Genomic DNA, 27,005 nt, shown 5'->3' with positions numbered 1-27,005 from the left:
CAATGCAAAAAAAGTATTCCTCCTTGAACTAAGTGCAAGCTATTTTTAATAAGATAGGCACAATGGCTGTTGTCAGAATGCTCATGGAATGCATTTGCAATCCTTGGAACACCAAACTCAAGTCCACAGAGTGGAATTTATCATTCATGTCTCAATGGTTCTTACAGTAGTGCTATGACCTCAAAGTGTATGCCAGTAACAGAAAGATAATTGTTTTACAGTATTAATTTATAATGGAGCCCAGAGATACTATTTGAGATTCAGAAAAAAAATTAAATGAACTCTAATCTAATATGCAATCAAAGGTGACAAAAACAGCAACTTGCTATCTACGAAATCTTACTTGTCAATAGGCTTAGGGGAAAAATAATCATTGTTCACTGTGATTCGCAAGGTGTTCCTAAATATCTTCTACTGCACACAGAACAGAAAGACTTGTTTATAAACATGCTACAGACAGCCTTACTACTACAAGTACCTAATTTAACAAGAGTGGTTTGAGTATAGGACCATGAACCAGGAAACCCCAAGTTTTAATCTTGCTTCCTATATTTCTCTGCTCTTCAGCCAGTCACTTTTCTGCCTCTTCTTTCACCATACTTTCAGAGTTGTGGTCAGCATAGGTGCCTGAGCTGGAGCCCCACTCAAACACAGGGCTGCACTCTGTCACCTAACAGTATATCCTCAGCAAAGGCTCCTCAGCTTTGGAACTTGTTTTCCCACCCCTCACTTCCCCCTTCTCTGGTCCAATATTGTCCTCAGTTTGTTGGCTTGCCCAAGCAAAGGGAGTCTAGGACGATTCTGGAGGAAGAACATAAAAGATGAGAAATGTGTTCAGTTGCTGTCTTCTGAGTTACATTAATGGTAGGGCAGAAGGGAACTCCAGAAGTAGTTTATTTGCATAGCTGTATTATTAAAAAGTGTCAAAAAGCAAAGAATAGATACTCCTTTTTTATGGAAGGTCAGTAAAAACTGTAAGTACATAATATATACAATTGGGGAACTAATAGTCCAGTTAGTTGTGCAAGGTCAGATTCCACAGGGCTGTTGTCAGTAACAGTGGATAGTTAAAGAGGTCTCTGAACATAAAGCATTTCTAGATGAGTGTGAAATCTTATTAGCAATTAGTGGCTGAGTAAATAATTTATTGTAATAGGGGAGATGACCAGCCAAGAGATTAAATACAGTTCAAAACTTTTTGTACATTTTCCTTAACATGCAAGGCCTCATTCTGATCTCACTCAAATACATGTAAATTAAGAGTAACTCCACTGTCTTCAACAGTGTAAAACTGAAAGGGAGGGGGGGAGAAGAGAATCAGGCACGTAGTAGAAAAGTTTTCCTAAGCCATTTTAATTCAACAATAGAATAGGCCTGTACATCCTACTGCTTCATTGTCCATCATTTACAGATCCCCACTGATGCTTTGGATGATTTTTCCAATCCTCTGGGCATTTAGTTCAAATGATAGTATTTCAGATACAATTAAAGTTGTAGATCTTCTTGGAATAACAGGAGATGGTGGTTTATTTGAAAGGTTTGCGAGTAGTAATTAATCATAGAATATCAGGGTTGGAAGGGACCTCAGGAGGTCATCTAGTCCAACCCCCTGCTCAAAGCAGAAGTGTGTATGAATCCCTGGGAACAGATCAGGTGTTGCTGAAGGGAATTATACTGTAATATTACAGAGAAGCCACATTAAAAAAAAGCAATGAATTAGAGTAGAAAGTCTACACTCATGTTCTAATAAGATTCATGGATATTTTCCAAAAATGGCACTAAAGCTACACACGGCTGCCACTTAATCTAGAAGTGACAACATAATTAAAGAATTCTGTTACATTATGAACATATTCTATGAGCCATGTGGCACAGCACATTTTAGAAGTCTAAAAAACCCAACAACATAAAAACACAAAGTTAGCTTTGATATTTCTTTGTAACAATCTAATATGAAAGCATTCATTATAAACTAAACACAATATTACTTACGGGGCTTGGGATGGAGTCAGGATCAAGCTTCCTCTGCTGTGGACCAGCAAGCTGTCCTGGACCCCCAGGAAAGGCACCAGAAAAAGAATGCTGAGAGCCTGTCATCTGAGGGCCATAGTTGGCTGCAGAATTACAAAAGCCCATTTATCAAATCAGAAGTGTTTAAACTCTGTCATGAAGCTCTTACATTGTTCCATCCAATATCTAGGCATTTTATCTTGCCATACAAATCTTACTAAAATAAAATATAGCGTATTTCCCACTTCCTGCAAAATGTGCTTTCTTTGTGGGAGAGGATGGAGACATGGAAAGAGAAAATCTTCCTTAAATAGTATTTATGAATATTAAAAAAAAAAAAAAAGAACCCCCCCCTTCCCTCCCCCCTTTGCAGCTCAGTTTCTCCCCTCTCCCAAAAAGGGAGAGAAAGTAGTTGTATAATATGATATACCTGAATTTTGCATCAGGCCTTAACCCAACTTCTAGTTTTGTAGATACAGTTTTACAAGTGCAATTAAAAGCACCTGCACTTTTATACCCAGGATCCATTGTTTGAAGGATAAGTCTAAAATTAGGCATGACACGTATGGGTACCAAAGTCCCTCCTGCATGTGGCTGCTGTGGTGTAGTCGGCAGTGCCTCCCATGACTGATTAGGGCAGTGGTCCCCAACACGGTGCCTGCCCACTGGGGCATTTATGTACGCTTGCCTACTGATAAGGGAGCGCTTCCGCCGGACAACCCACTGCTGAGGAGCATGGCCGCTGGACAATCAGCTGCCAAAATGCTGCCACGAAGCGGCAACACCAAGAAGCATCACCGCCGAAATGCCGCTGTTTCTCAGCAGCATTTCAGCGGTGACACTTCTTGATGACGCCAGTTCTCAGCGGCTGGTCGTCCGGTGCCTGCCACACTCTTTTGGGAACATGAATATGCTATTGCAACAGAAAGTTTGGGGACCACTGGTTTAGGCCCTACATATCAAAAGTGAAACTGCACCTTTAGTTTCAGCTTTACTCTTGAGACGGCAGCAGTTCTAATGCACAATATTTAATGCATGTTTTTTAATAAGAAACCAAATGTCCATCTTTACCATGCTGTGGATGATACCCAGGCATTGGAGGTTGTCCTGGAAGTTGCTGCAAGTTGGCATTTGGAGGTACAGATCCAGGAATCCCATCCTCTATGGCCATTGGAGGCAGTGAGGGTGGAGTACAAATGCCATTCATATTATTGGCTGGTGCTGGAGAAATCTGAGATCCAGGTGGCAAGGCCATTTGCTGCTGTGTTGGTGGTGGTGGAGGACATGGACCTTGAAAAGATGTTGGAATCCCAGAAGGCATGTGAGAACTCTGAGAAGCACCAGGACCTGTGCAAGAACATTACTGTTATACATCCAATGATCTGAAAATGATAACATACTAACAATCATTTAATATTATTAGTTGCTAATATATTTTCAGCGTATGTATGAATACTGTAATTTAAACTGAGAGTGCCTCTAAAGCAGAGGTGGGCAAAGTGGCCTGCGGGACCATCCTGCCCGGCCCTTGAGCTCCCGTCCGGAGAGGCTAGCCCCCAGTCCCTCCCCCACAGCCTCAGCTCCCCAAGCTGTCAGTGCTCTGGGCAGCCGGGCTGCAAGAGCCAGCAGGTGTAGCGTATTAAATTGCTCCCTGTAGGAATGTGCTACTTACGGAGCACCAGGACTGGCAGCCAGAAGTAGTACACCGTAAGTAGGAGAAACAGAGCAGTGTAAAACTTATACCTTCAGTAGACTAAAGAGTATTTAAGGTCTACATGTAACTGAGAAGGGAATGGCAAAAAACTATTTTCTACACAATCATTTTCAAGGGCAAACTATTAACAGTAACACAAATCAATGCTTTTTGACTAGTCTGAAACATTTCACAGAAGTATCATAAAAATGGTGGGCCAAATCTAGCCCTGTGCATAGCAGGCATAATGTCACTGTGCATTTGCACTCTCAATACACCAGGGGTGAATTTAATCTGTTAGACTAAGGAATATTTTAAAAGGCACCCATCTTTGTGATTAATTGCACAAACCAAGGGCAAGATCCTCAGTTAGAATAAATTGGTTTCATTTCATTGGAGTCAGCAACTAGTAAAGACAATGGAGTGATGCCGAATTTATGCTATCTAGGGATCTAATCCTGAATTTGGAAGGTTTTATCTGGTATTATACCACCAAGTAGTTGTCCTCAATCTCAATTTTAACACATTCATCCTTCTAAACAATGCAGGTGACAGTCAAAAAAACAAAATAAGACACACAAACAGAGATGGGAGCCCAGTCCTTCTTATTCAAGTCAATGGTCAATTCTAAACTGATATGAATGAGATCAGGCCCTAAGTTTGCATTTTGTAACTTTCAGTAGGTCTACAGAACCAACCAATTGAAGTCAATGGGAGGTTTTCACACACACTAAATTTAAACTCTACTATTAAAAAATAAAAAACACACAAAACTCAACAAATCTTTGCTAGAAATAGAACAAAGTACTATCAAAACAGAAAGATCCCCCTGAAAGCTGGGAAACAGTACTGTGGTTGAAATTTATGAACAGTGGGCATGACATGAGCAACAGAGTCAAAGAGCTCAAAAACTAATGTAAGAGTTGATATTTCAACAAGAACCCAGTGGTAGCTCCAGTACAGCTGAAAACACATTTAGTAACATAATAATGAGAGTTATTTTATATTATCAGCAAAAAGAACAGGAGTACTTGTGGCACCTTAGAGATTAACATTCATTTGAGCATAAAATAAAATGAACTAACAAAATTTATTTATTTGTTTCTAAGGTGCCAAAAGTACTCCTGTTCTTTTTGCGGATACAGACTAGCATGGCTGCTACTCTGAAACCTCTCATTATTATGTGATCCCTAATTGTATTAGCACAGTATTTCTTATATGATCCCAATATAATCCTGATTCCAGAGGAATTTTATCAACTTGAATAGGTAAGAAAATACATGCACTTTCTTATTGTCATAGAGCCAAATTCTCCACTCCTAAATAGAGCAAAACTCCCAATGACCCAAGTTCTGTTTGATGAAAGGCCACAGAATTTGGCTTATGATCATAACATAGCATAATTAGAAATTTTATTTTGTAACTTCTTGGATCCCTACTTCATCCAGAAAATGATTTTACAACAGATATTTCCTAAAACCCCCAGACTTCAGTCCCCAACACAGAAGGACTGAGACACACATTCTTGGAACTCACAAAGCTTGCTTGCAAATGAAAGTCTTTCATTTGCACGCCACGGTAGAAAACCACACATCTATGTAGTTGTCTCCTTGCACAAACCCAAAATTTAATCAAACATTTCACACAGGTGTCTTGTAAAAAGAGAATAGGCACCAACATGTGAAAATGTGGACCTTAGCAACTAATTTGCTTTGATAGATTTTGTTCTACTTTGCACTCAAGTTTTGGGGGGGTTGGTTGCTATTGTAGAAATCAAATTATCAAAGTTTTAAAGATATGCCTAGAAGGGTATCACTCATTCTCTTCCAGCGCAAGTAAAATGAATGCATATGGGAACTTGGCAGCAAGCACAGAGGTTGGCACAATGACTCACAGAGGTTCCCTATAAAATGGTGCTATTACTGTAAAAACCACAAAGGGGTTAGCTCCTGATTAACTTTCTAATGTCATAAAATTCATGCCTATGTTATCTGCTTTCAGAAACAAGTCTTTTAAAAGCAGGATATAACTTAACGTCATCACTGGAAGCTAATTCTGTGTACTGCTATGGTAGTGAATTATTCAACTCTATTATTAATTACTTGTACATCAAACTAAAGTGCAGGTCTACCCTGAAAAGTAACTGCAAAAAATGACAAAAGGAGTCCCATTATTACTGTGTCCCAGTAACTTCAGTTCAAATTTTCTTGATTTACAAATAAAAAAGAGAGTTTTTTTCTAATTGGCAGCACTACAAATTCACCCTGGGATCTGAAAGTCAAGCTGGGCTCTTTCACTCTCAAAATACCATTATTGGTAAAAGATTCTACAGGCCAAATTCTGATTTCATGCAACTATGCAATGTAACTGTCTTCAAATTATGCCATCTGTTACCTCTGTGCAACACCATTGCCTTCAGCATGGGTGCACAGTTATAAATGAGGGCACAATAAAGCCCTTAAGTGGGACTTTGTTAACAATCCTGATGATGTTATGCAAGCAAGAATAAAGTCCAGCTACTCCTCTCACAGCTGTGTTCATTCTACAGTGTTAATGGGAGCAAAGACTTAATACACTCTAAAGTGAGCAGATATGACTTTCAATACATCCAGGGAGCATATCTGTTGAGTTACCTTTTTTTTTTTTACAGTCACTTTCAAAGACAAACCAACTTTAAAAAGACAAGTTTCTAAAATTAGTCTCAATATCCATTAGTGGGAATAGCAATCAAATACCAAGACATGCTGATTTAACATGCAGTATTATGGAAATATCTAACACAAAGAATGCTTGATAAACAGTAAGGTGAAATTTTTAAAAGTTCATAGTGTTGTCCCAACTCTATTTCTACAGAAGTCAATGGGAATTTTACGATTACCTTTAATGACAGCACAGTTAAGCCAGCACTCAGCACTTTTGAAAACCTCAGGCTAGATCATTGGTTTTCAACTTTTTTCATTTGCAGACCCCCTAAAAATGTTCAAATGGAGGTGCAGACCCCTTTGGAAATCTTAGACAGTCTGGGGACCCCCTGGAGTCTGCGGACCACAGGCTGAAAACTACTGCCCTATATGGTTCTTATAAGAGCATGTATAGGTAGACCCACTTGAAGGAGCAGGATGAGACTGACATTTAGGAACCTAAGTAACAATGCTCCACACGGTGGTCTCAAAGACCAATCTACAGTTTACTTTTGATTCATTTAATAATATTAAAAAAATCAAAAGAGATACATTGTTGGCTCTTTCATCATATTTTACTAATAGCTTTAGGTGATGAAAATGGATAAATGATAACACAACCATTACCATAGTTATTTATCTGCAGGCTGTTGAGCTGATTAGTCAGTTGTGTTGTGGACGAAGAGGATGCACTATTTGGATAGGATGGCTGTGACTGAGGGCAGTACGGGGGATAGGAAGGTGCTGCATTGTTGCGAGGTGAAGGGCCTTGAAACCTGAAAAGAGAAATTAATTTATGTTATATAAAAAAATCATCTCAGCCAATCACAACCCAGAAAGTCTAATATCTCGTCACAAATGACACTGAAACCACTGACTATAAGGGCCAAAATTACAGAAGAATCTCCTCCGATTGTCCCCACACAAAGTATATTTTTATTACAACAGAAATGGAGTGCACACAGAGGAAACAGTGTGCCTATACAGAAAGCAAATATTCATTTGCACACCTAATTAGGTATTAGAAGCAATTAAACCTGAGGGGGTCTGTATGTAAGATTTTACTGGTGCAGTTTTAGAAGTTCTTTTGAAATTATGAACCCAAATGTCAAATCATCTGCTCACTTGTCCACCTGTGGGGGACAAGGGGACAGCCTTAGTTTTGGGTGGATGAGGAAGACTCCTACTGTATTAGCAAGGGGAGAGTTTGTATGTGTATCAGGTTGCGGGGGAGAGGAATAATGGGGGAGAGCTGAAGAATCTTTGTATGTGGAGGAAAGAGGAACAGCCTGTGTGTGCGAAACAGTGGGTGCTGTTCTGGTCTTCTAAACTGTTCTGACCACACTTCACCTCTGAACATGAAGGGACCTCTCTTTCCTTTAAGTGAAATATAACTTTGTTTTCTTGCTATCTTGTTCTATTTTGTCCTGAACTACAATACCAGTTCTTTCTGATGTGAGAATATGTGCAGTACATAGGGATAGGATAAGGATATAGTACATAGCACACAGCGGATGATGTAAAGGACTGAAAGTCAGGCGGTGTAAGTTCTAGTCCTGTTATCACTACTGACCTGCTGTGAGACATTAGGTCAGTCACCTCACTAGCCCCTGTCCCTCATTCCCCTCCCATCCTTTGTCTATTTACACCACAGCATTCAGAGCAGGAACTGACTCTCACTAAAAGTGTTTGGGCATGGTTCAATGGGGCTCTAATATGAGCTGGTGCCTTTAGATTCTACCACAATACTAGCAATAACAAACTTCCTAATTTATATATCTAACTAAAGCACACAAAAATAAATTTGTATTTAAAAGAAACTATTGAGATTTTTATATTTTTATATATATATATATATATATTAAAAAAAATCTGGATGACAACTAAAATAGAAATATGAAGACAGCAGTAGTTTGACTCACTGATGTCTAAGACATTGCTGCTAGACAGCACCAAATTAATAATAAAACATGCAACCCAAAATAGTTACAGCTAAGAATTTAGAAACTTACCATACAGGTTTTTTTGTTTGTTGCTCCTTGAAAGCCATTTTATTCAAGCTATTTTCATTTTTTTCTAAGGCACCTACATATATATTTTTATTTATAACTATACAAACTACGAATTACATTACTGAACCACTCTATGGTCAATTTTCTCCATCTTCAAATCTCTTCCTCCACATTCTCCTTCTTATCCCTCCCGCCATCTTCATTTTATCCTTTCCCTATTTCATTTTACACTCTTCTTGTTCCACTCATTCCTGTAACCCTTTCTCCTCACTCTGCTTTCCCCAAACATCTACCAAAGCTCACCAAACATCAACCTTCCTCTCCAAAGTAAATCACAGGACTTATACCAAGAGAAGGCAGCCACTAGCCTCCAAGAAGTTGACAAAGCCTCATTATATCTTTAGGGCATCCTGTTCAGTTTTGTCTGTGATGTTGGAAGCTGCCTTAAAGAAACTGCTAAGCGGGCAAACTGAATATTGATGCACAGACATGCACAAGCTTCTACTCTCTATTAGCTGGTAACTGATGTAATGCATTCATCATTATATGACAAACCAAGAGGTTCTAATCATAAGAAGAAAACTTGATACAGAAAGATACAGAAAACTAATGTAATTTCTATAACAGGTATTTCTAACACCTGTTTGTTGCCTTTGTCTCCTCCAAGTAGAGGAGATAAAACGGTGTAATAATAACAACACTTTTCTCAGTGCTGGTTCACTTTCTATTTCTACATTTCTAATCAGACATAGAAAAAAAGGTCAAAGGTGATTCTCTACTCAGGGAATATATCCTACATAAAGGTTGTATGAAACACCTGGTCCAAATTATTCCTCAGTCTACATTAGATAGTTACTTGATCCAGAATCCAAAGATCAGTGTTTTCCCCCAGTGAATCAGATTTACACTTCTAACCCCAATAGCCATTCCAGAACACAACATTCATTTGAAACAGCTGGTCTGACTTGTTCCTCTGAAAAGCAGAATGAACTATTATACAATAATGAACATGAGAAGTCTATTGGTGCCCAGCATGGATGTATTATTGCAAGAAAAAGGACAAAAGCCAGTTGCCTTCAATCGCCTAAATATACCAATAGCCCAGCACCTGTGCACAGTGAATAAATTATTGCTATTACAATAAAGTTTTTAATTGCAATTTTTTTAATATAAAAATTTTTAAACTATAATCTTGGGTTGTTTATGCAACCTATGCTTCCACCTTAGGAACAGTTCCAAAAAGAAGTTGGGAGAAGAAGAATAGGTCCTAATTTACTTGAAAATTTACTAGGGCTGTCAAGTGATTAAAAAAAAATCAAAAGTAAAAAAATTAATTGTGATTAATCGCGCTGTTAAATACAATAAAATAATACAATACAAATAATACAATAATACAATACCATTTATTTAAATATTTTTGGATGTTTTCTACATTTTCAAATATGTTGATTTCAATTACAATACAGAACACATTGCTCATAAAGTACATTGCTCACTTTATATTTATTTTTGATTACAAATACTTGCACTGTAAAAAACAAAAGAAATAGTACTTTTCAGTTCACCTAATGCAAATACTGTAGCGCAATCTCTTTACCATGAAAGCTGAACTTATAAATGTAGAATTATGTACAAAAAATAACTGCATTCAAAAATAAAACAATGTGAAACTTTAGAGCCTACAAGTCCACTCAGTCCTACTTAGATAATGCTGTCTGCTTCTTGTTTACAATGTCACCTGAAAGTGAGAACAGGCCTTCACATGGTACTGTTGTAGCTGGTGTCGAAATATATTTATGTGCTAGATGTGCCTAAGATTTATGGGTCCCTTCATGCTTCAACCACCATTCCAGAGGACATTCCTCCATGATGATGATGATGATGATGATGGGCTCTGCTCGATAACAATCCAAAGCAGTGCATGTTCATTTCATCATCTGAATCAGATGCCACCATCAGAAGGTTGATTTTCTTTTTTGGTGGTTCGGGTTCTGTAGTTTCTGCATCAGAAACTTTAAGACTTCTGAAAGCATGCTCCACACCTTGTCCCTCTCAGATTTTGGACAGCACTTCAGATTCTTAAACTTTGGGTAAAGTGCTGAAGCTATTTTTAGAAATCTCACATTGGTACCTTCTTTGAGTTTTGTCAAATCTGCTGTGAAAGTGTTCTTAAAACAAACGTGCTGGGTCATCATCCAAAACTGCTATAACATGAAACACATCGCGGAATGCAGGTAAAACAGAACAGGAAAAATATTATTCTCCTCCCAAGGAGTTCAGTTACAAATTTAATTAACGTTGTTGTTTTTTTTAACAAGCATCAGCAACATGGAAGTATGTCCTCTGGAATAGTGGCCAAAGCATGAAAGGGTATACAAATGTTTAGCAGATCTGGCACATAAATACCATGCACCACCGGCTGCAAAAGTGTCATGTGAACACCTGTTCTCACTTTCAGGTGACATTGTAAATAAGAAGTGGGCAGCATTATCTCCCGTAAATGTAAACAAGCTTGTTTATCTTAGCAATTAGCTGAACAAGAAGTAGGACTGAGTGGACTTGTAGGCTCTAAAGTTTTACATTATTTTGTTTTTGAGTGCAGTTATGTAAAAAAAAACCCCTATATTTGTAAGTTACACTTCCACGATAAAGAGATCACATTACAGTACCTGTATGAGGTAAACTGAAAAATACTCTCTTTTGTTTATCATTTTTACAGTGCAAATATTTGTAATAAAAAATAATATAAAGTGAGCACTATTCACTTTGTAATCTGTGTTGTAACAGAAATCAATATATTTGAAAATATAGAAAAACATCCAAAAATATTTAATAAATTTCAATTGGTAAACTATTGTTTAACAGTGGGATTAATCACAATACATTTTTTGAGTTAATTGCAGGGTGAATAAAACTCTGATTTTTTTTATTAAAAAAATCATTTTTTTATTTAAATTGGATTATTTTGATAAAATGCTTTTGAGAAAAAAATTAAAACTATCTTTAGATAGGCTAAAATACATTATAGCTCAAAGATATCACATCATGGAATAGGGATTATAAATTCTAATTCTATAATATAAGACAATATAGTCATGTAATGTTTAAGAAAAGTTTTGTAAATGAGTTCCAATAGATCATGGATTAGAGACCCAATCTTATGGGGCTCCAGGGGTATTTGTACAGATTATTTAGGTTAATCTTTCTATCTACCCAACAGGACTCAGTGCTCAGTCAGAGATGCTTAGTTTTGCAATTTTCAAACTGTGGATTTGTGTCTCCAGATAGAACATGCTTGTTAACAGAAAAAATGTTTTTAAATAAACAAACAACATATAGATGTGAGAAATAACAGACCTCAACCCTATTGTCCCTCTGCACATTTGTGTACACAGAGAGTCAATCCCTTACCTCTCTCTAAAAGTGCAAAGTTTCAAAAAGTTCTATGAATAGAAGATTGTTGGGGGTGGAATAGATCTGGACAAAAGGAGATGAAGTCTGAAGATAAATGTGAGAAGGGAGGAATAGGCAGTAGAAACAAAAGCGAAACTATTTGAGCAGAATATTTCAGAAGTCTTGAGGTCTTTCTGAGTGTAGCCTTCACGGATTTGAGATCTACCATACCATTCTCTCACTAGAAGGGAAAACCTGTAATGGCAGCAGGCCATAAGAGAGACCCGGTTTGGGAATACTTTAATGAAGTTCCTCTACCTGTAAGGTAAGACAGGGATGTGTGCAAAATACAAACCGTGTAACAAAGAAATGCAAGACCTGTTTGTCCGACTGAAACAACATAATGAGAAGTGTTCCTTCTCAGGAGGAAGCTGCATTGAAGATGATGAAAGGAACATTCTGAACATGTAGGATCTTCAAGTTAGAAACTTTTTTATTTCATACATCTTCCTTAAAGACTGCCTGTCTTCCTTCTGGATTATTCTTGAATTCTTATGTTTGAGAAAAAAATACAGTTGTTACTCTATGGTACTATCACTTTAGATACAGTTGTGATAAAAAATAAATAGCTGAAATAGGCAGATCTTCCTTGTACAATTTCACTTTTAAAGTAGTACTGAGTGTCAGTGAACACAATGAGTAATACTAAATGAGCAGTATGGTAATAATAATGAATTGACTTATTTTGTTTAGGAGAATCCGTCCTCAACATACAAGATTCTGAAAACCATCCACCTTCAAGATCACCAGCATTTTCTATAGTTTCAGAGTTATCTGCCAATTATAGTGTTTCAGTCATGTCATGTATGTCACATAGCCACAGTAAATAGCCACCTGCAGCAAAAAGAAAAAAAAATCTCCATCGTCCAAAAACAACCACAGCTAAGTTTATGACGAGAACCAGCAGATTACAAAAAGATATAATTGATGAAAAAATTGCCTGGTTTGTTTATGCAGCAAACTCTCCTTTCTGCGTGACTGAGAACCCACACTTCATTAACATGGTTCAGCCATTAAGACCAGGATACAGTCCACCCAACAGAGCAGATGTTGCACGCAAATTGCTGGATAAAGTGAATGAAAGAGAAATTGAGCAGGGTGCAAAAGGTCTAGAGGGTGAAATTGTTAACCTGAGTCTTGATGGGTGAAGCAATGTCCACAATGATCCTGTTGTATGTGTTTGTATGATAACAGAAGAAGGGAATGCCTTCCTTACAGAAACAATTGATACATTAGGAAATACACACACAGCAGAATACTTAACAAGAAGTAGAAGTAAAAGCTATAACAAACTGTGAAAAAAATTCAAATGTCTCCTACACAGCTTGGTCACCGACAATGCTGCAAATGTATCCAAGAAGAGAAGAAATTCAGAAGAAAGTCCCAAGATAATAACATATGATTGCAGTGCTCATTTGATGCACCTCCTAGCCTAAGACTTCAGTGTTCCAGAAATAAAGGCTAATGTTGAAATGGCAAAATACTTCGTAACAACCACTTTGCAGCAGCTGCTCTGAAAAACTGGGACGAACCAAGGTAACTCTCCCACAAGACGTGATGGAACTCAGTAGTGGACTGTTCTGAGCACTATATCAAGAACTGGCCTAATCTGATGACGGTTTGTGAACAAAATTATGAAAAAAAAGATGGCACTGTCACAGTCAAAGTTCTGAACACTGGGCTTAAGAGAAATGTTGAATACATGTTGAGTACCCTGAAGCCTTTTTCTGTAGCCTTGAACAAAAAGCAGGGAAATGGCTGTTTTATTGCTGAATCTGTTGAATTTAGAAGGAACTGAGTGAGATCTTAAAAAGAGAAATACGTAATGGCAGAGTTAAAATACAAGCAATAAAAAAACCAATGAGACAAGCACTATCTCCAGCTCATTTTCTTGCAAATATTGTCAATACTCGGGTACCGGGTCAAACCTTAACGGCTGAAGAAGAGGAGCTGGTTATGATATGGACATTCAGCAATCATCCCTTCATAATGCCAACTATGATACACTTCAGAGCTAAGGGTGAACCATTCAAGAAATATGTGTTTGCTGATGATGTTTTAAAGAAAGTCACACCAGTGAACTGGTGGAGGTCACTTAGCACTTGGATTCAGAACAGGCCTGCGCAACTTGTAAAGCGGCGAGGGCCATATTACTCCAAAGAAAACGGCTGAGGGCCGAAACCTCCCAGCCCTGCAAACACCCCGCCCCAGGACCACCCAGCCCTGCGGAAACAAACCCTCCTTCCCCAGCGCAGCCCCACCAAAACAGCTGTGGGCCAAAAAGGAAGGCTGGGGGTGGGGAGGCGATACTTTATTTTAAATCAACCAGCGGCTCCCAGCTGAAGAGGTGGCTGGGAGCCCTCAGGGTCAAATCAAAGGGCCTGGCGCTCCGGCGGCTGGGGGAACCCGGAAGAGTCGGCTCTGTTTTTTGCAACCCCAAGCAAAAAAAAATTTGGCTGCCCCCCGTTCCAGCCCTGGGCTCCCCCTGTAGCCTCCTGCTGCCCCAGTCCTGGGCTCTCCCTCCACCGACCCACACCCCCTGCCACCCCAGCGCTGGGCTTCCCCCTTTCCTCCACACCAGTGCCCTCCCCCCAACCCGCTGCTGCCCCAGCCCTGGGCTCCCCACCAGTGCCCCCACACATACACCTCCTGCCGCCCCAGCCCTGGGTCACTGGTAACGCTCCCAGGGCAGGTCATTCAGCAGGAATTTTGGATGTGCACAAAACACAGACAGGATTCGTTCCCATATGGTTACAGAGCTGCAGTAAAGTGGAACAATTTTCATCTTGTGTGACTGGAGGATATCTGGATGCATATTATAAGACTGTTCTCCATAAATGAGAAAAAGTTGAGGTGCCTTTATTATTCTTTTGTTCCACTTTTTCCTTCTACGGGGAATTTGCCAATGCAATATCACTGTCTTCCTTTTAAACAAACAAAAAGGCAATGGCTGTTGAAAATAGCAATTCCAGTCCTAATAAGCATTTCTTGCTCAATTTTATCCTACTTTTTCTACAGCAAGTTACAGTGGATCAGTATATTTGATTTGGGAGAAATGAAGTAACAGCTGCCCAAACTGAGCTTGAGCACTCCTGAATTTTGAGGTGTTCAAATCTGGAAGGCAGGTGCTGGCGTGGGCGGGGGGGGGGGGGCTGTGGGCTCCGCGGGGGAGCATGGCAGCAACATGTCTGGAGCTGCATGGAGCCAGACATGCTGGTCTGAGTGGCATGGTAAGGGGGCTGGGGGTTGGAGAAGGGGTAGGAGGTTCCAGGGGGGCAGTCAAGGGACAGGAAGCAGGGGGGTTGGATGGGATGAAGGTTCAGGGGGGCAGTCAGGGGGACAGGCAGCAGTTGGATAGGCATGGGAGTCCCAGAGGTTTATCAGGGGACAGGTAGGGGGTGGGGTCCTGGGGGAAAGTTGGGGGGGTCCTTGGGACGGGGCAATCAGGGGACAAGAAGCAGCGGCATTTAGATAGGGGGTGGGGTCCTGGGGGGCAGTTAGGGGCAGGGATATCAGGGGACAAGAACCAGTGGTGTTAGATAGGGAGTGGGGGTCTTTGGAGGCAGTTGGGGCAGGGGTCCAGGGAGGGAGCAATCAGAGGCCGCGGGCCGGGATTCAAAGGGCTCTGGGCTGCATGCAGCCGCGGGGAGCCCTGAGCCCTTTAAATCCCAGCCGCAGCTGGGAATCTCTGCGGGCAGCCCAGAGCCCTCTGACTCTCGGCCGTGGCTGGGATTTAAAGGGCTCAGGGCTCCCCACCACTGCGGGCAGCCCAGAGCCCTCTGACTCCCAGCCACGGCTGAGATTTAAAGGGCTCTGGGCTGCCTGCAGAGAGCCGTGTGGCGGGGATTTAGAATCCCCCTGCAGGCCGCACAGTGAGGCTCCGTGGGCCGCATGTTGTGCAGGCCTGATTCACAGTGATAATATCACTTTTAACACCAGTAGGTTCTTCTGCCGGTGCAGAAAGAATATTTTCTTCCTTTGGACTACTGAGAAATCGTTTGGGACCTGAAAAAGCAGTAAAGCTTGTTTTTCTTTTCCAGATTATGAGCAAACAGGAAAATGAAGGTGATGATGATTGAGTTAGCTGCAAAAGCCAATATTTTAAGCTTCTCCTGTTGATCTGGCTGACATGGTCAATTTAATTATTTTTTAAAAATATTTCATGTAATTATTGTAATTAAAAACAATTTTAACAAAAACAAACCTGATTTTAAAAAACTTGAATGTTTAACTAAATTCAAAAATTCATATGCTTGTTTTGTTAAAATATTATGTTTGCTGTTGAAGAAAACAATCCAGAATACATAACGTTGTTGTTTTAGTTAAATAAAACTATTTAAATGTTTGTCTGGTGATGTTCTCCTCCTAATACAGCTTGGCAAGAAAATCCTCCAAATATTAATGATTAACCTGTTGAACTGGAGATAGTTCACCTCCCAATGACTTCATAAATATCTGCTTCAATTACCTTTGTTAAATGAAATAACCAAACAATCATTCATTTTCTGATATAACTGTAAAACTTACTTTGAAGTTTTCAAAATAAAATCACTGAAAAATGTATAGTGTGTACCTTCTCAAAATGAAACCTACATCTATCTCTGAGTTGTGAAGAATATGTATTAAGGTTATTATAACCAATAAGAATGCACTTTTATGTAGAAATCCATGATTATATCGAGTCTTCCTGACTAGTGATTTAAATCAAATCCTCCCATGAGTTAACTGTGATTAATCAACAGCTCTAAAATTTACCTACTCCTTCTTGGACCCTTTCTCCTATCCCCAGAAGACTGGCTGACCATTTCAAAGCAACTTGTGACCCAAAATTTAGTTTCAACCCACTTAAAAGCTAAACCTGGAAACTGAACAGTCCCCAAGTTAGATGGATCAGAAATGGCTGAATACCTATGGATCAGCTACGAAAAAAATACATGAAGAAAAAGTTCGATCTGATTCATGCTATTTCTTGAAAATCACCTGTGTGGCTGATGTCCAGTTGAATGGGGGCCATTCTGGAGGTTTGTCTGGCTATACTGACGGGTGTCAGGAGGTGGAGATCCAACAGGAGCAGAGGACCCAAAAGGCACAGTAGATTTCAATATACCTAAAATAAGTCACATTTAAATACATTTATAATAGATATAAAAATGCATGAAACCCATTAAATGGGGACTTAAACACAACAATCAGAAGATGTATGAATTACGGTTTCATTATCAATAGCCAGAACTGGATGAATTCAGAGCCAGGCACAGAAATTAATTAAAGAAATCTATCAACAATGCTCACCATTTATTACTTCCTTCTCATCTTCCTCTCTTTTTCAACATTTCCCATTCCTTTGTTGCTTTCAAGGATGCTAGTTTATATACACTAACAAGTACAGATGATAAATAGCAACCCAGGCCTCAGCTAGGCTATGGTGATGACCTTACATTTTAAACTTTATAAAGGGGTAAATCCAGAAATTTGACAGGAACAATAATATAAATAAAATAATAATAATAATATATAAATAATGTAAGGTAACATCAAATACTTGCTTAGGAAAATAAACTAAGTTACCATGACAATAAAAAGTTTTTCCAACACATTGTGTCACCCCAAGGGGGAAATCAACAACTCGTCACCCTGTCTTCAAAGCCCAGTTTCGGAGGATCACCCCCACTTCCCAAACTGTACCCCCATCAGAGTCCCAATGGTCAACTTCACCAGGCATACGATCTATGTTCCTTGCAGCCAGGCTCCTCGCATGCTGCCCTTCAAGATTCAGCTTCCTCTAATACAGCTAGCTCAGCAAATCCCCTTTTTACGTTAGTGACATCTCTTTTCACCTCCTTTTTCTAAATACCTCCTCTCCAGCAGATCCCAAGCCCCCTCACTCATGCTGCCCTCTCATTGGCCGTCTCTCCTCAGGACAGCACTCTATGTTGCTGAATCTCACATTACCCCTCTTGATTGGCAGCAGGTGCTTGTCCCAAAGTTAGTACAATGGAAAAATTTGGAGAAGAGGAGAAGGAGAAACAGAAGGAAACAGATTGTGTAGGAAAGAAAAAAAAACAGAGTGGGAAGGTGAAAAGGATCCTGAAGTGAGAGCCTCCAAACTAGTGCAGGAAAGTACCTGTGCACTTTTATACTGAAAGCTTATTTGGGAATTCCTAGCCTCCTCATTAAGCTTTTTAGTAAGAAGAAACACTGATGGTTAAGTTTTCCTCAGTAAGACAGTGCTTTTCAGAAGACTGGAAGAGCTTGACAACACAGGCTTATCCTAAGAATGCCAGCTCACCTATATCCAGTATCCCTTCAGTAGGAGTGTTTCTTAAACACTGAGAAGTCCACACTGCTGATCAACTATACAGAGATTACAAGTTATAAAGAAAAATAATGTAACATGTTCCAATCAGTGTGTTTTGGATTATTTTTCTTTTAGGTTAACTTTCCTTAAAATTACAGTTTGGATGGCTACCAACTTTGGTACTCTCCTTTCTGAATATTCCAGATAAAAAACCTTCTCATTTCTAGTGGTTCTTCTATTTCATTTGGCCAAACTTAGTCTTGGTATAAAGGTTGCATTGCATTTGATAGAGTCCTGGCTCCTCACTCTAGACTGAATTTGTTCCTGTCACTCATTTCATGAGAACAAGAAAAGTAGACAGGCTATTCAACAAACTTCATATACAATCTTGTGCAATATGAAGAAATCAGCCTTCTACTTTGCTGCTGATCCTGCTTAATATCTGAAAAATGTAAATCCTAATCTAAGTTTTCATCTTCTTATAACCTTCTCTTATCTACCTTCTATAAATGACTTAAAGAACAGCTCAAACACCTTTTCTATTTTAATATGTACTCTCCCTGCCCTCTGATGTTTTGATCCCCAGGGATCTGTACTAGGCCCAGTCCTATTTAGCATATTCATAAATGATCTGGAAAAAGGGGTAAACAGGGTGGCAAAATTTGCAGATGATACACAACTATTCAAGATAGTTATGTCCCAAGCAAACTGCAAATAGCTACAAAAAGGACTTCATAAAACTGGGTGACTGGGCAACAAAATGGCAGATGAAATGTATGCAATAATGCAAAGTAATGTACATTGGAAAACCTAATCCTAACTATGCATATACAATGACGAGATCAAAATTTGCTGTTACCGCTCAAGAAAGATCTTGGAGTCATTGTGGATAGTTCTCTGAAAACAACCACTCAAAGTGAGCAGCAGTCAAAAAAGCAAACAGAATGTTGGGAATCATCAAGAAAGGAATAGATAAGACAGACAATATCATATTGCCTCTGTATAAATCCATGGTACACCCACAACTTGAATACTGCATACAGATGTGATCATCCCATCTCAAAAAAGATATATTGGAATTGGAAAAGCTTCAGAAAAGGGCAACAAAAATGATTAGGGGTATAGAATGGCTTCCATAGGAGGAGAGAGAAATAAGACTGGGACTTTTCAGCTTAGAAAAGAGGTGACTAAGGAGGGATATGATTGAGGTCTATAAAATCATGAGTGATATAGAGAAAGTAGATAAGGAAGTGTTATTTACTCCTTTTCATAATACAAGAACAAGGGGCCACCAAATAAAATTAATAGGTAGCAGCATAGGCGCCAACCTTCCCCGGCGCCGGTGGATGCTTACACCCCCTGCCCCCAGCCCCGCCCTGACTCCACCCTTTCCCTGCCCCACCCCCATTCCAACACCTTCCACAAAGTCCTTGCCCTGGCCCCGTCCCCTCCCTGTCCCTATTGGACCCCTTCCTCAAGTCCTCGCCCCAGCCTCGCCTCTTCCCTGAGCGCACTGTGTATCCCCTCCTCCCCACTCCCTCTCAGCCGCATGAAACAACTGTTTCGCAACGCAAGCGCTGGGAGCTAGGGGGAAAAAAGCAGGCATGCGGCATGCTCAGGGGAGGAGGCGGAGCGTAGGTGGAGGTGAGCTCGGCAGGAGGGCAATGAGCTGCCAGTGGGTGCTGAGCACCCACCAATTTTTCCCCTGTGGGTGCTCCAGCCCCGGACCACCCATGGAGTCAGTGCCTATGGGTAGCAGGTTTAAAACAAACACAAGAAAGTATTTTTTTCACACAACACTTTGTCAACCTCTGGAACTCCTTGCCAGAGTGTGTCGTGAAGGCCAATACTATAACAATGTTCAAAAGGGGGCTAGACAGATTCATGGAAAATATGTCCATCAATGGCTATTAGCCAGGATCAACAGGAATGGTGTCCCTAGTCTCTGTTTGCCAAAAGCTGGGATTGGGTGACAGGGGATGGATCACTTGATGATAACCTGTCTGTTCATTCCCTCTGGGGCACCTGCCATTGGCCACTGTCGGGAGACAAGATACTGGTCCTGATGGACCTTTGGTCTGACCCAGTATGGCCATTCTTATGTTGGCCGAAACTTGTATGTCATTTCCCTTCGCCGACTCAGTAACCTGCCCATCAATGTTGTTAAGTTTTCCTCCCCCACTTTTTAAGCCTTACTCTTTGGTTAAAGGCTACTGCCCTGATTTTTCTCTCCAATATATACTCCTTTAACTTCACTGAAATTACACCTGATTTACACAGGGCAGCGAGTTGAGAATCAGGTCTTATATAGGTTGCCATTATAAATGTTTGGTCATTTTCTTGCATCAACCCTATGTATGTTCAATCACATACTCTTACTTTCTAAAAAAATCTGGAGCCCCAGTTTGGCAATCTTTTTTTGAGTTTTGTATCCTGACATATGTGTACTTACAAATATTGACTGCAGCTGTATGTTTGTCCTGCTTTGCTCTATCTGATGTCTGTCAATTACCATGTATTAATCAGTAGACACATCATACTGAGATATAATGAGCAACTTTCCACCCAGCCTATAAAAACTAGCCAGGTTATTTTCCCTATTAGAAGCCAGTTGGCTCATATATGATCAGATGGCTGGCCTATGTTTTCCTCTTTTTAACCAACCCCACCACAGAAAGAAAAAACAATCTCAATGAGTACAATACTGAGTAAAGTACCAACTGGCTGTTCAGTCCAGATCCTGGTTAGGATCTCATTAATCTTTTTAATCAATTATTGGTTCTACAGCAGAAAACAGCTCATTTCTGAAGTGACCACCTCCCATCAAAGAGGTTAGCTTAGAACATACTTCTGTTTTCAGAAAAGATTTTTAACTCTTTCCTTCTCTCTGCATATATTAGGCATTTCTTATTACTGTGGTATTCAAACACAAGTACAACTTACTGTTCCCTGCAAAGCAAAATTAACATACCGGGTGAGTATACACGAAAGGCCTCTTTGTTGATCTGCATATTGTCTTATAATTTGCACCAGATCAGGACGGAGCATTTTTGGATTACATGAGATGCAAGACAATTAAGAATCAGGCTCTGAGCATACAGTACATTAGTATTGCCTTACCTGACTGAGGTGCCGAGTATGATAGGGTTGAGACACCATAATGCCCATAAAGAGGTGAAGAAGTAGGTGGTCCAAAGCCTGTAGAAAAACCCCCAATACCAGGTTGGGATTGGGAATATGGAGGTGTTGCAACATAACCTTGTTGGCTCATTCCGTTACTATTCTCATTCCAAATGGGAGTCTCCCTTACAAGTCTGTAAAGGAAAGATTTCCATCAACTCTTACTCCATAGCATCCTACAAGACTCACATTTTTGTTACTAATGAAAACCTTAAGGCAACACAAACTGGGAGTCAAGAAGAGCACAGTTTTGTTCCTGTCTCTTCCACGGCCTTCTGTGTGAATTTGAACAAATCACTTAATTTATCTGGACACAGTCACTCCATCCCAGGGGAAAAGTTTACAGAGTTGGGGTTTGGTTTTTTGGGTGGTGATCTCTGTGGAAGAAAATTCCTTACACTCTTCTATTAGGAAGGGGAGAGAATGAGCTACATTTGCCCCAAAAGAATAGACTGTGGGTCCGCTCCCCAAACACCTCAGATCCCACAGGATACAGAGGAAGTTCAGAAAAAGCAGAATCAGGATGGGGCAGGACCACTCCGGCAACTACTTGTCCTACCCCAATAGACCCCTTGCATCAGGGTGTCTGCAGAAGAGAGGAGAGAGGCATAGAGCTGACTGTGCAGTGAGCCTCATAAAACCGGGCATATTCCCAGTAGTGAGGGAGGATTCAAAGTCCTTTTATACTGGTTTAGCTGGAGCAAAGGGCCTACAGTGCACGAACGAATTCATCTCTATAACTGCAAACCCAGAATGTCTCACTCATCTGCATTAGCACTACAGCTCAGGCATTGGCCCCCTTTCAGATTTAAGCAGAACAAAAAGATATTTGCTTTCTTTGTCCTAGCCATTTTTATTACTCCAAGAGAAGACGGCAAGTATGTCAAACACCAGTTACTTCAGTTATCAATGCTTCCCTAACCCCATTGCTCAGCCTGACTCCCTGCTACCCAGCTCTGCTCCTTACAGACCTCCCCACCTCTGGTCATGGGGAGGCAGGCTGGACAATGGGGCATGGGAGGCTCAATAAACACAACAGGGTACAGGAGACTTGCTTCCTAACCAACCCCGGGTTGATATTCACAGCCAGGCAGGCTCCCTCCAGTTAGCCTTTACAGATCCCAGCCAGCCAACCAGCTATCTATCTAACCCCTGCTTTCCTTTATCTTTCTGCTTTTTACTCTGACAGACGCAATCTTCTCTTCCATTGATCGCCCAGACAAACTTGCTCATCATCATCAGAACACAGATCCTCCTAGTAAATGCATAAAAAAGTGTTTCAAAGACAAGAAGTTGCTATCCCGTTCCCAGGGGTTCCCACAGGGCAACTTCAGCTGCCACTCTCTCCTTCTTCCGCCCCTACTGTTTTATTAACATTTGATTTAAAGAGAAACAAAAACCAACACCCACATGTGACTTTAGACCTCTGATGCCAGGAATTTCATTTCATTGTGTTTGAAAGCTGGACCTCACCTGTAATAACACTGTGGGCATTTGTTTGTTACAGGAAGGTCTTGTTTACAAGTGTACTTACCAGTGCTTTTCCCTGGGTAGGGCTAAAAATTAAGATGAATATTATAAACTCTGAAGCATAGTGCATTGAGCTAGACTACCACATTTCATAACACTACTTTGCATTTACATAGCACCTTTCATCAGGGGATGTGAAAATGTTTTACTGATATTAAAATTGTTTACTTACCCAGCCCTGTTAGGTAATTATCATTATCCCCTTTTTACAGAGAGAAGAAACCAAACAAGAGAGAGTAAGCTCAAAATTTGAAAAAATAAAATCCACTGATTTTTGGTAACCAACATAAGACTGATTGTTCAGAGATACTGAGCATCCAAAACCCCAAATGAAGTTAAGAAGAGCTGAGAGTACTCAGCACCCAAGGGCCCTTAAGTTGTGCACACACATACACACACAAAAAATAAGACACCCCAAATTAATGGGCTCTCCTGGAAAATGTTGCCTAAGCATCCTTCCCAGGTTAGACAGGAAATTAGCAGCTAAGCCAGGAACAAGTCCCGGATCTCCTTATACTCGGTCCCGTGGTGAAAGCTCACCATTTTCCTATGCACAAGATTCCCCAATTGTTTAAGATATTTTTGTTGAATGTTCAGCAGTTCCAAACAGATAAGATGACAGGGCTATCATTTGTTCCTTAGCTACTAAGGTAAAGCTTGAAAAGAGAGAAAGCCTAGAGAGTGCTTTGTTGCCAGTAGTACTTTTTTTTTTCCCCAGCAGAGAGAGACGTGGCAATACGAGCTTTGGTCACTCTAGAATAGATTTACCTAACAGTCAGCACTAACTCCCAGTATGTAGGAAGAGAGAAATGTTCTCTCTAAGAAGGTTTCAGCAACCAACATCTTTCTTAGCCCTGACAGAATTTAAGGGAAACAACTTCCTCCACTACTTAATCACCAAAAAAAAAAACAAACCACAACCACCACCAAAAACCAAAAAAAAAAAAAATTGCCACGTCAAACTTCCCACACATTAAAAAAACCAAAGAGAGCCTGTGTAAGGAGAGGGACTCTCAAACATAAACATAATGCCAACTTACCGATTTGACTCATTTCATACTGTATTTCATATGTAACATAAATAATCCCCTCGTACACATATACATATATACAGTGAAACCTGCTCCAAAACACTACCCAAGATACCAGCATAAAATGATCCACTAGTTCAGGCTGGACTTTAATTAGAGATGTACAAAACTGTACAGGAAACTACACAGAAAATTTTAAGATCGCCTCTGAAACCAGGGGACTTCTCTTGCATGTGGTGACCTTTTCACAAGTTTATCTACTGATATGCCTACATATAAATATAAATAGAAAAAAAGTTTTATCTTCTCTGTTCTCTTATTATGTCTTTCCCCAAACCCTCCCTAACACTTCACTAATTCAAATGACATTAGTAGTCAGCTAAGTTGCAATCCTGCAGCTGTGTCCATTCAGGATAATTGCTGTGCCCATGCAGAGTTCCACTGAAATCAATGTGGCTCTGAAAAAGAACAAAGGCCCATCCACACAGGTGCCGCTATAAGATCATGGATTTATAACTATAATATAAAAACACTCTCACCCCAATGCAAGAGAGTTGGTTGTTATTTTTATTATTTAAGTGCTAGTGTGTTAGGTGTTGTACAATACATAGAGGGAGGCAGGCTCCCCGCCTCTAGCACCTTATAAACTTAAGACAATTAGTACAATTTTGGTATACTACACACTAGAAAGACAGACAACAGTCTAAGCTGAAAGCAGTGAAGACTGTGTGTATATTTTACTGTACTGTGCATCTCTTCCTTAATAATGCTGTGTATGAGAGACATTCCTCCACTGGTACCCCACCTGGGTTACTCATGTAGGATATACATTTTCCCTCCCAGTTCTGTGCATGTAGGGTGCATGCTCCCGATCATACTGTTACCTAGTATACGGGATACACCCCATCCCATTGCTCTCCAGTGCTGGATGCATTCCCCTCACCCTGGGATGTGTGTATAATGCACTCCACTCTGCTGCTTCTCAGTACTGTGCATACAGGATGCAAGTCCCTCACAATACTCCAACTCTGTGTTTTGAGCAAACCCCAATACTGTATATATATGATGCACTCTTCCCCCAGGTCTCCAGTTCTGTATATGCATCCCCATCTACACCCAATGCTATGTATATAGATAGCATCCACTCCTTCCCCAAGTTTCCAGTGCTGTTCATATAAGAGGCACCCCATACTGTACTCCAAGTTATGTGTATATAGGCTGCACCACCAAGTCCCGACTGGTGAGTATTCAGGGTGCACCCTCATGCCGCACCCCCCACGCTGTACACATAGGATGTGCACCATCCTGCAAGCCCCCCCGAATGCTGTGTATCTAGGACGCAGCCCCTGCTGCACCCTTATAGGCAGTCTATAGGATGCACCCACTTGCGGTGTGCATACAACACACCCGGCTCCCCACGACTGCCCCAGGTTTCCATTACCTGTGCACCGTGTGCAGCTCCCCTCCCCCGTGTCTCTGTGGCTCGCACGCTCGGACCGGTCACACAGCAGCTGTCCCCGGCGCGAGGCTCCCGGCTCCTCTCCGCTCGCGGCCGCCCAGTGAACTGCCACGTCTAACAGCGCGCGCCGGGAGCCGCCGCGGGCACGCGCCGCCGCACACAGCTCAGCTCGAACCATGCTCCCTCACTCAGGCGCATGCCCGAGAGAGGAGACCGAGCAGGCGCAGTGACAACTCTGAAGCCGCCGCCCTCACCTGGCTGCAGAGCGGGGTGAGGACTGGAGAAGGAAGGAAGGAAGGACGGACAGAGGAGCCGCAATGGGCTGGGGTGCAGACAGTGGTGCAGCAGGGGGGGCTGCTTTGTGCTTTCCCTGCAGTGGAGCAGTGCAGCTGTCAGGGGGGGGAAAATGAATGAACATTAACCCAAGGAGAGAGGTAGAAAGCGGCAGAGTCGTGCTAGTTGGTGTTTCCTGAAAGCTCCAGCTCCTGGAATCCTAAGATACTCCGCTTATGCTTAAAGAGGATGTTACTGAGACTGGCTGGGGGTGGTGGTGGTGGTGGTGGTGGAGGGGAGCTGGACAACATGACCTGCAACTGGCTCAAAACCCGAAGGCATATAGAAGGACTCTGTTTTTTAAAAGCTCATTTTAAAACCAGCCTTGTGATTTTTTTGAGGTTTTGCTCAAGATTTTAGAACACTTGGAGATGGCAATATTGTGAGAGACACTTTAACATTTGAGAGACATAGTTCCTGATCCTGCAGAAAGCACAGCAATGACAGGCTACATGTGGGCAGAGAGGTGCGGTTTGCTTGGTCGGAGTAGGGTTGTGCAATCAGCGGGTGATGGTAGAAAATCAACTGAATGTGAGATCCCAGGGCAGCGTAAGGCCACGTCCAGACTACCCGCCGTATCGGGTTAAAATCGATTGCTCGGGGATCGATATATCGCGTCTAATCTAGACGCGATATATCAATCCCCGAGCGCACTTATATCGATTCCGGAACTCCATCAACCCCAACGGAGTTCCGGAATCGACACGGAGAGCCGCGAACATCGATCCCGCACCGTCTGGACGGGTGAGTAATCCGATCTTAGATATTCGACTTCAGCTACGTTATTCACGTAGCTGAAGTTGCGTATCTAAGATCGATTTCCCCCCCCCCCCCAGTCTGGACCAGCCCTAAGAGAGCAAATGTGATTCTTGGGAGTATAAGTAAGGAAACAGCAATAGCAAGTAAGGGTAGGGAGGTGATATTATCACTGGTGAAATCATTAGTGAAATACTATATCCAGTGCTGGTATCAACAAGAGGTTGAAAAATAGGAACGGGTTCGGAAAATAACTACAAGAATGATTCAAGTGGGAGACTAAAGCAGCTCAATCTATTTAGCTTATTAAAGAGGAGATTAAATGTGACTTGATCCCTAAGGCCCTAGATGAGGGAAATAATAATAGAATCATAGGATATCAGGGTTGGAAGGGACCTCAGGAGGTCATCTAGTCCAACCCCCTGCTCAGAGCAGGACCAATCCCCAACTAAATCATCCCAGCCAGGGCTTTGTCAAGCCTGACCTTAAAAGCCTCTAAGGAAGGAGATTCCACCACCTCCCTAGGTAACCCATTCCAGTGCTTCACCACCCTCCTAGTGAAAAAGTTT

General features: G+C 41.1%; 1 protein-coding gene across 1 annotated transcript in view; it reads right to left on the bottom strand.

Moving 5' to 3' along the window:
- Nucleotides 1-25,449, bottom strand: part of SEC24D (SEC24 homolog D, COPII coat complex component) — a 92,121-nt gene extending 66,672 nt beyond the window's left edge. The window contains exons 1-6 of the mRNA XM_030564306.1: nt 25,330-25,449; nt 21,268-21,461; nt 16,830-16,956; nt 7,012-7,160; nt 3,082-3,357; nt 1,993-2,114 (exon numbers count right to left, since the gene is read on the bottom strand). Coding sequence (XP_030420166.1) covers nt 1,993-2,114; nt 3,082-3,357; nt 7,012-7,160; nt 16,830-16,956; nt 21,268-21,418 — 825 coding nt within the window. The 5' untranslated portion in view covers nt 21,419-21,461; nt 25,330-25,449. The remainder of the gene's footprint in view (nt 1-1,992; nt 2,115-3,081; nt 3,358-7,011; nt 7,161-16,829; nt 16,957-21,267; nt 21,462-25,329) is intronic.
- Nucleotides 25,450-27,005: the final 1,556 nt, after the last annotated feature.

The sequence above is a fragment of the Gopherus evgoodei genome, chromosome 5 (genome assembly GCF_007399415.2).
Source record: "Gopherus evgoodei ecotype Sinaloan lineage chromosome 5, rGopEvg1_v1.p, whole genome shotgun sequence".
Classification (NCBI taxonomy): Eukaryota; Metazoa; Chordata; order Testudines; family Testudinidae; genus Gopherus; species Gopherus evgoodei.
This window is presented reverse-complemented; position numbering and strand designations above follow the sequence as displayed.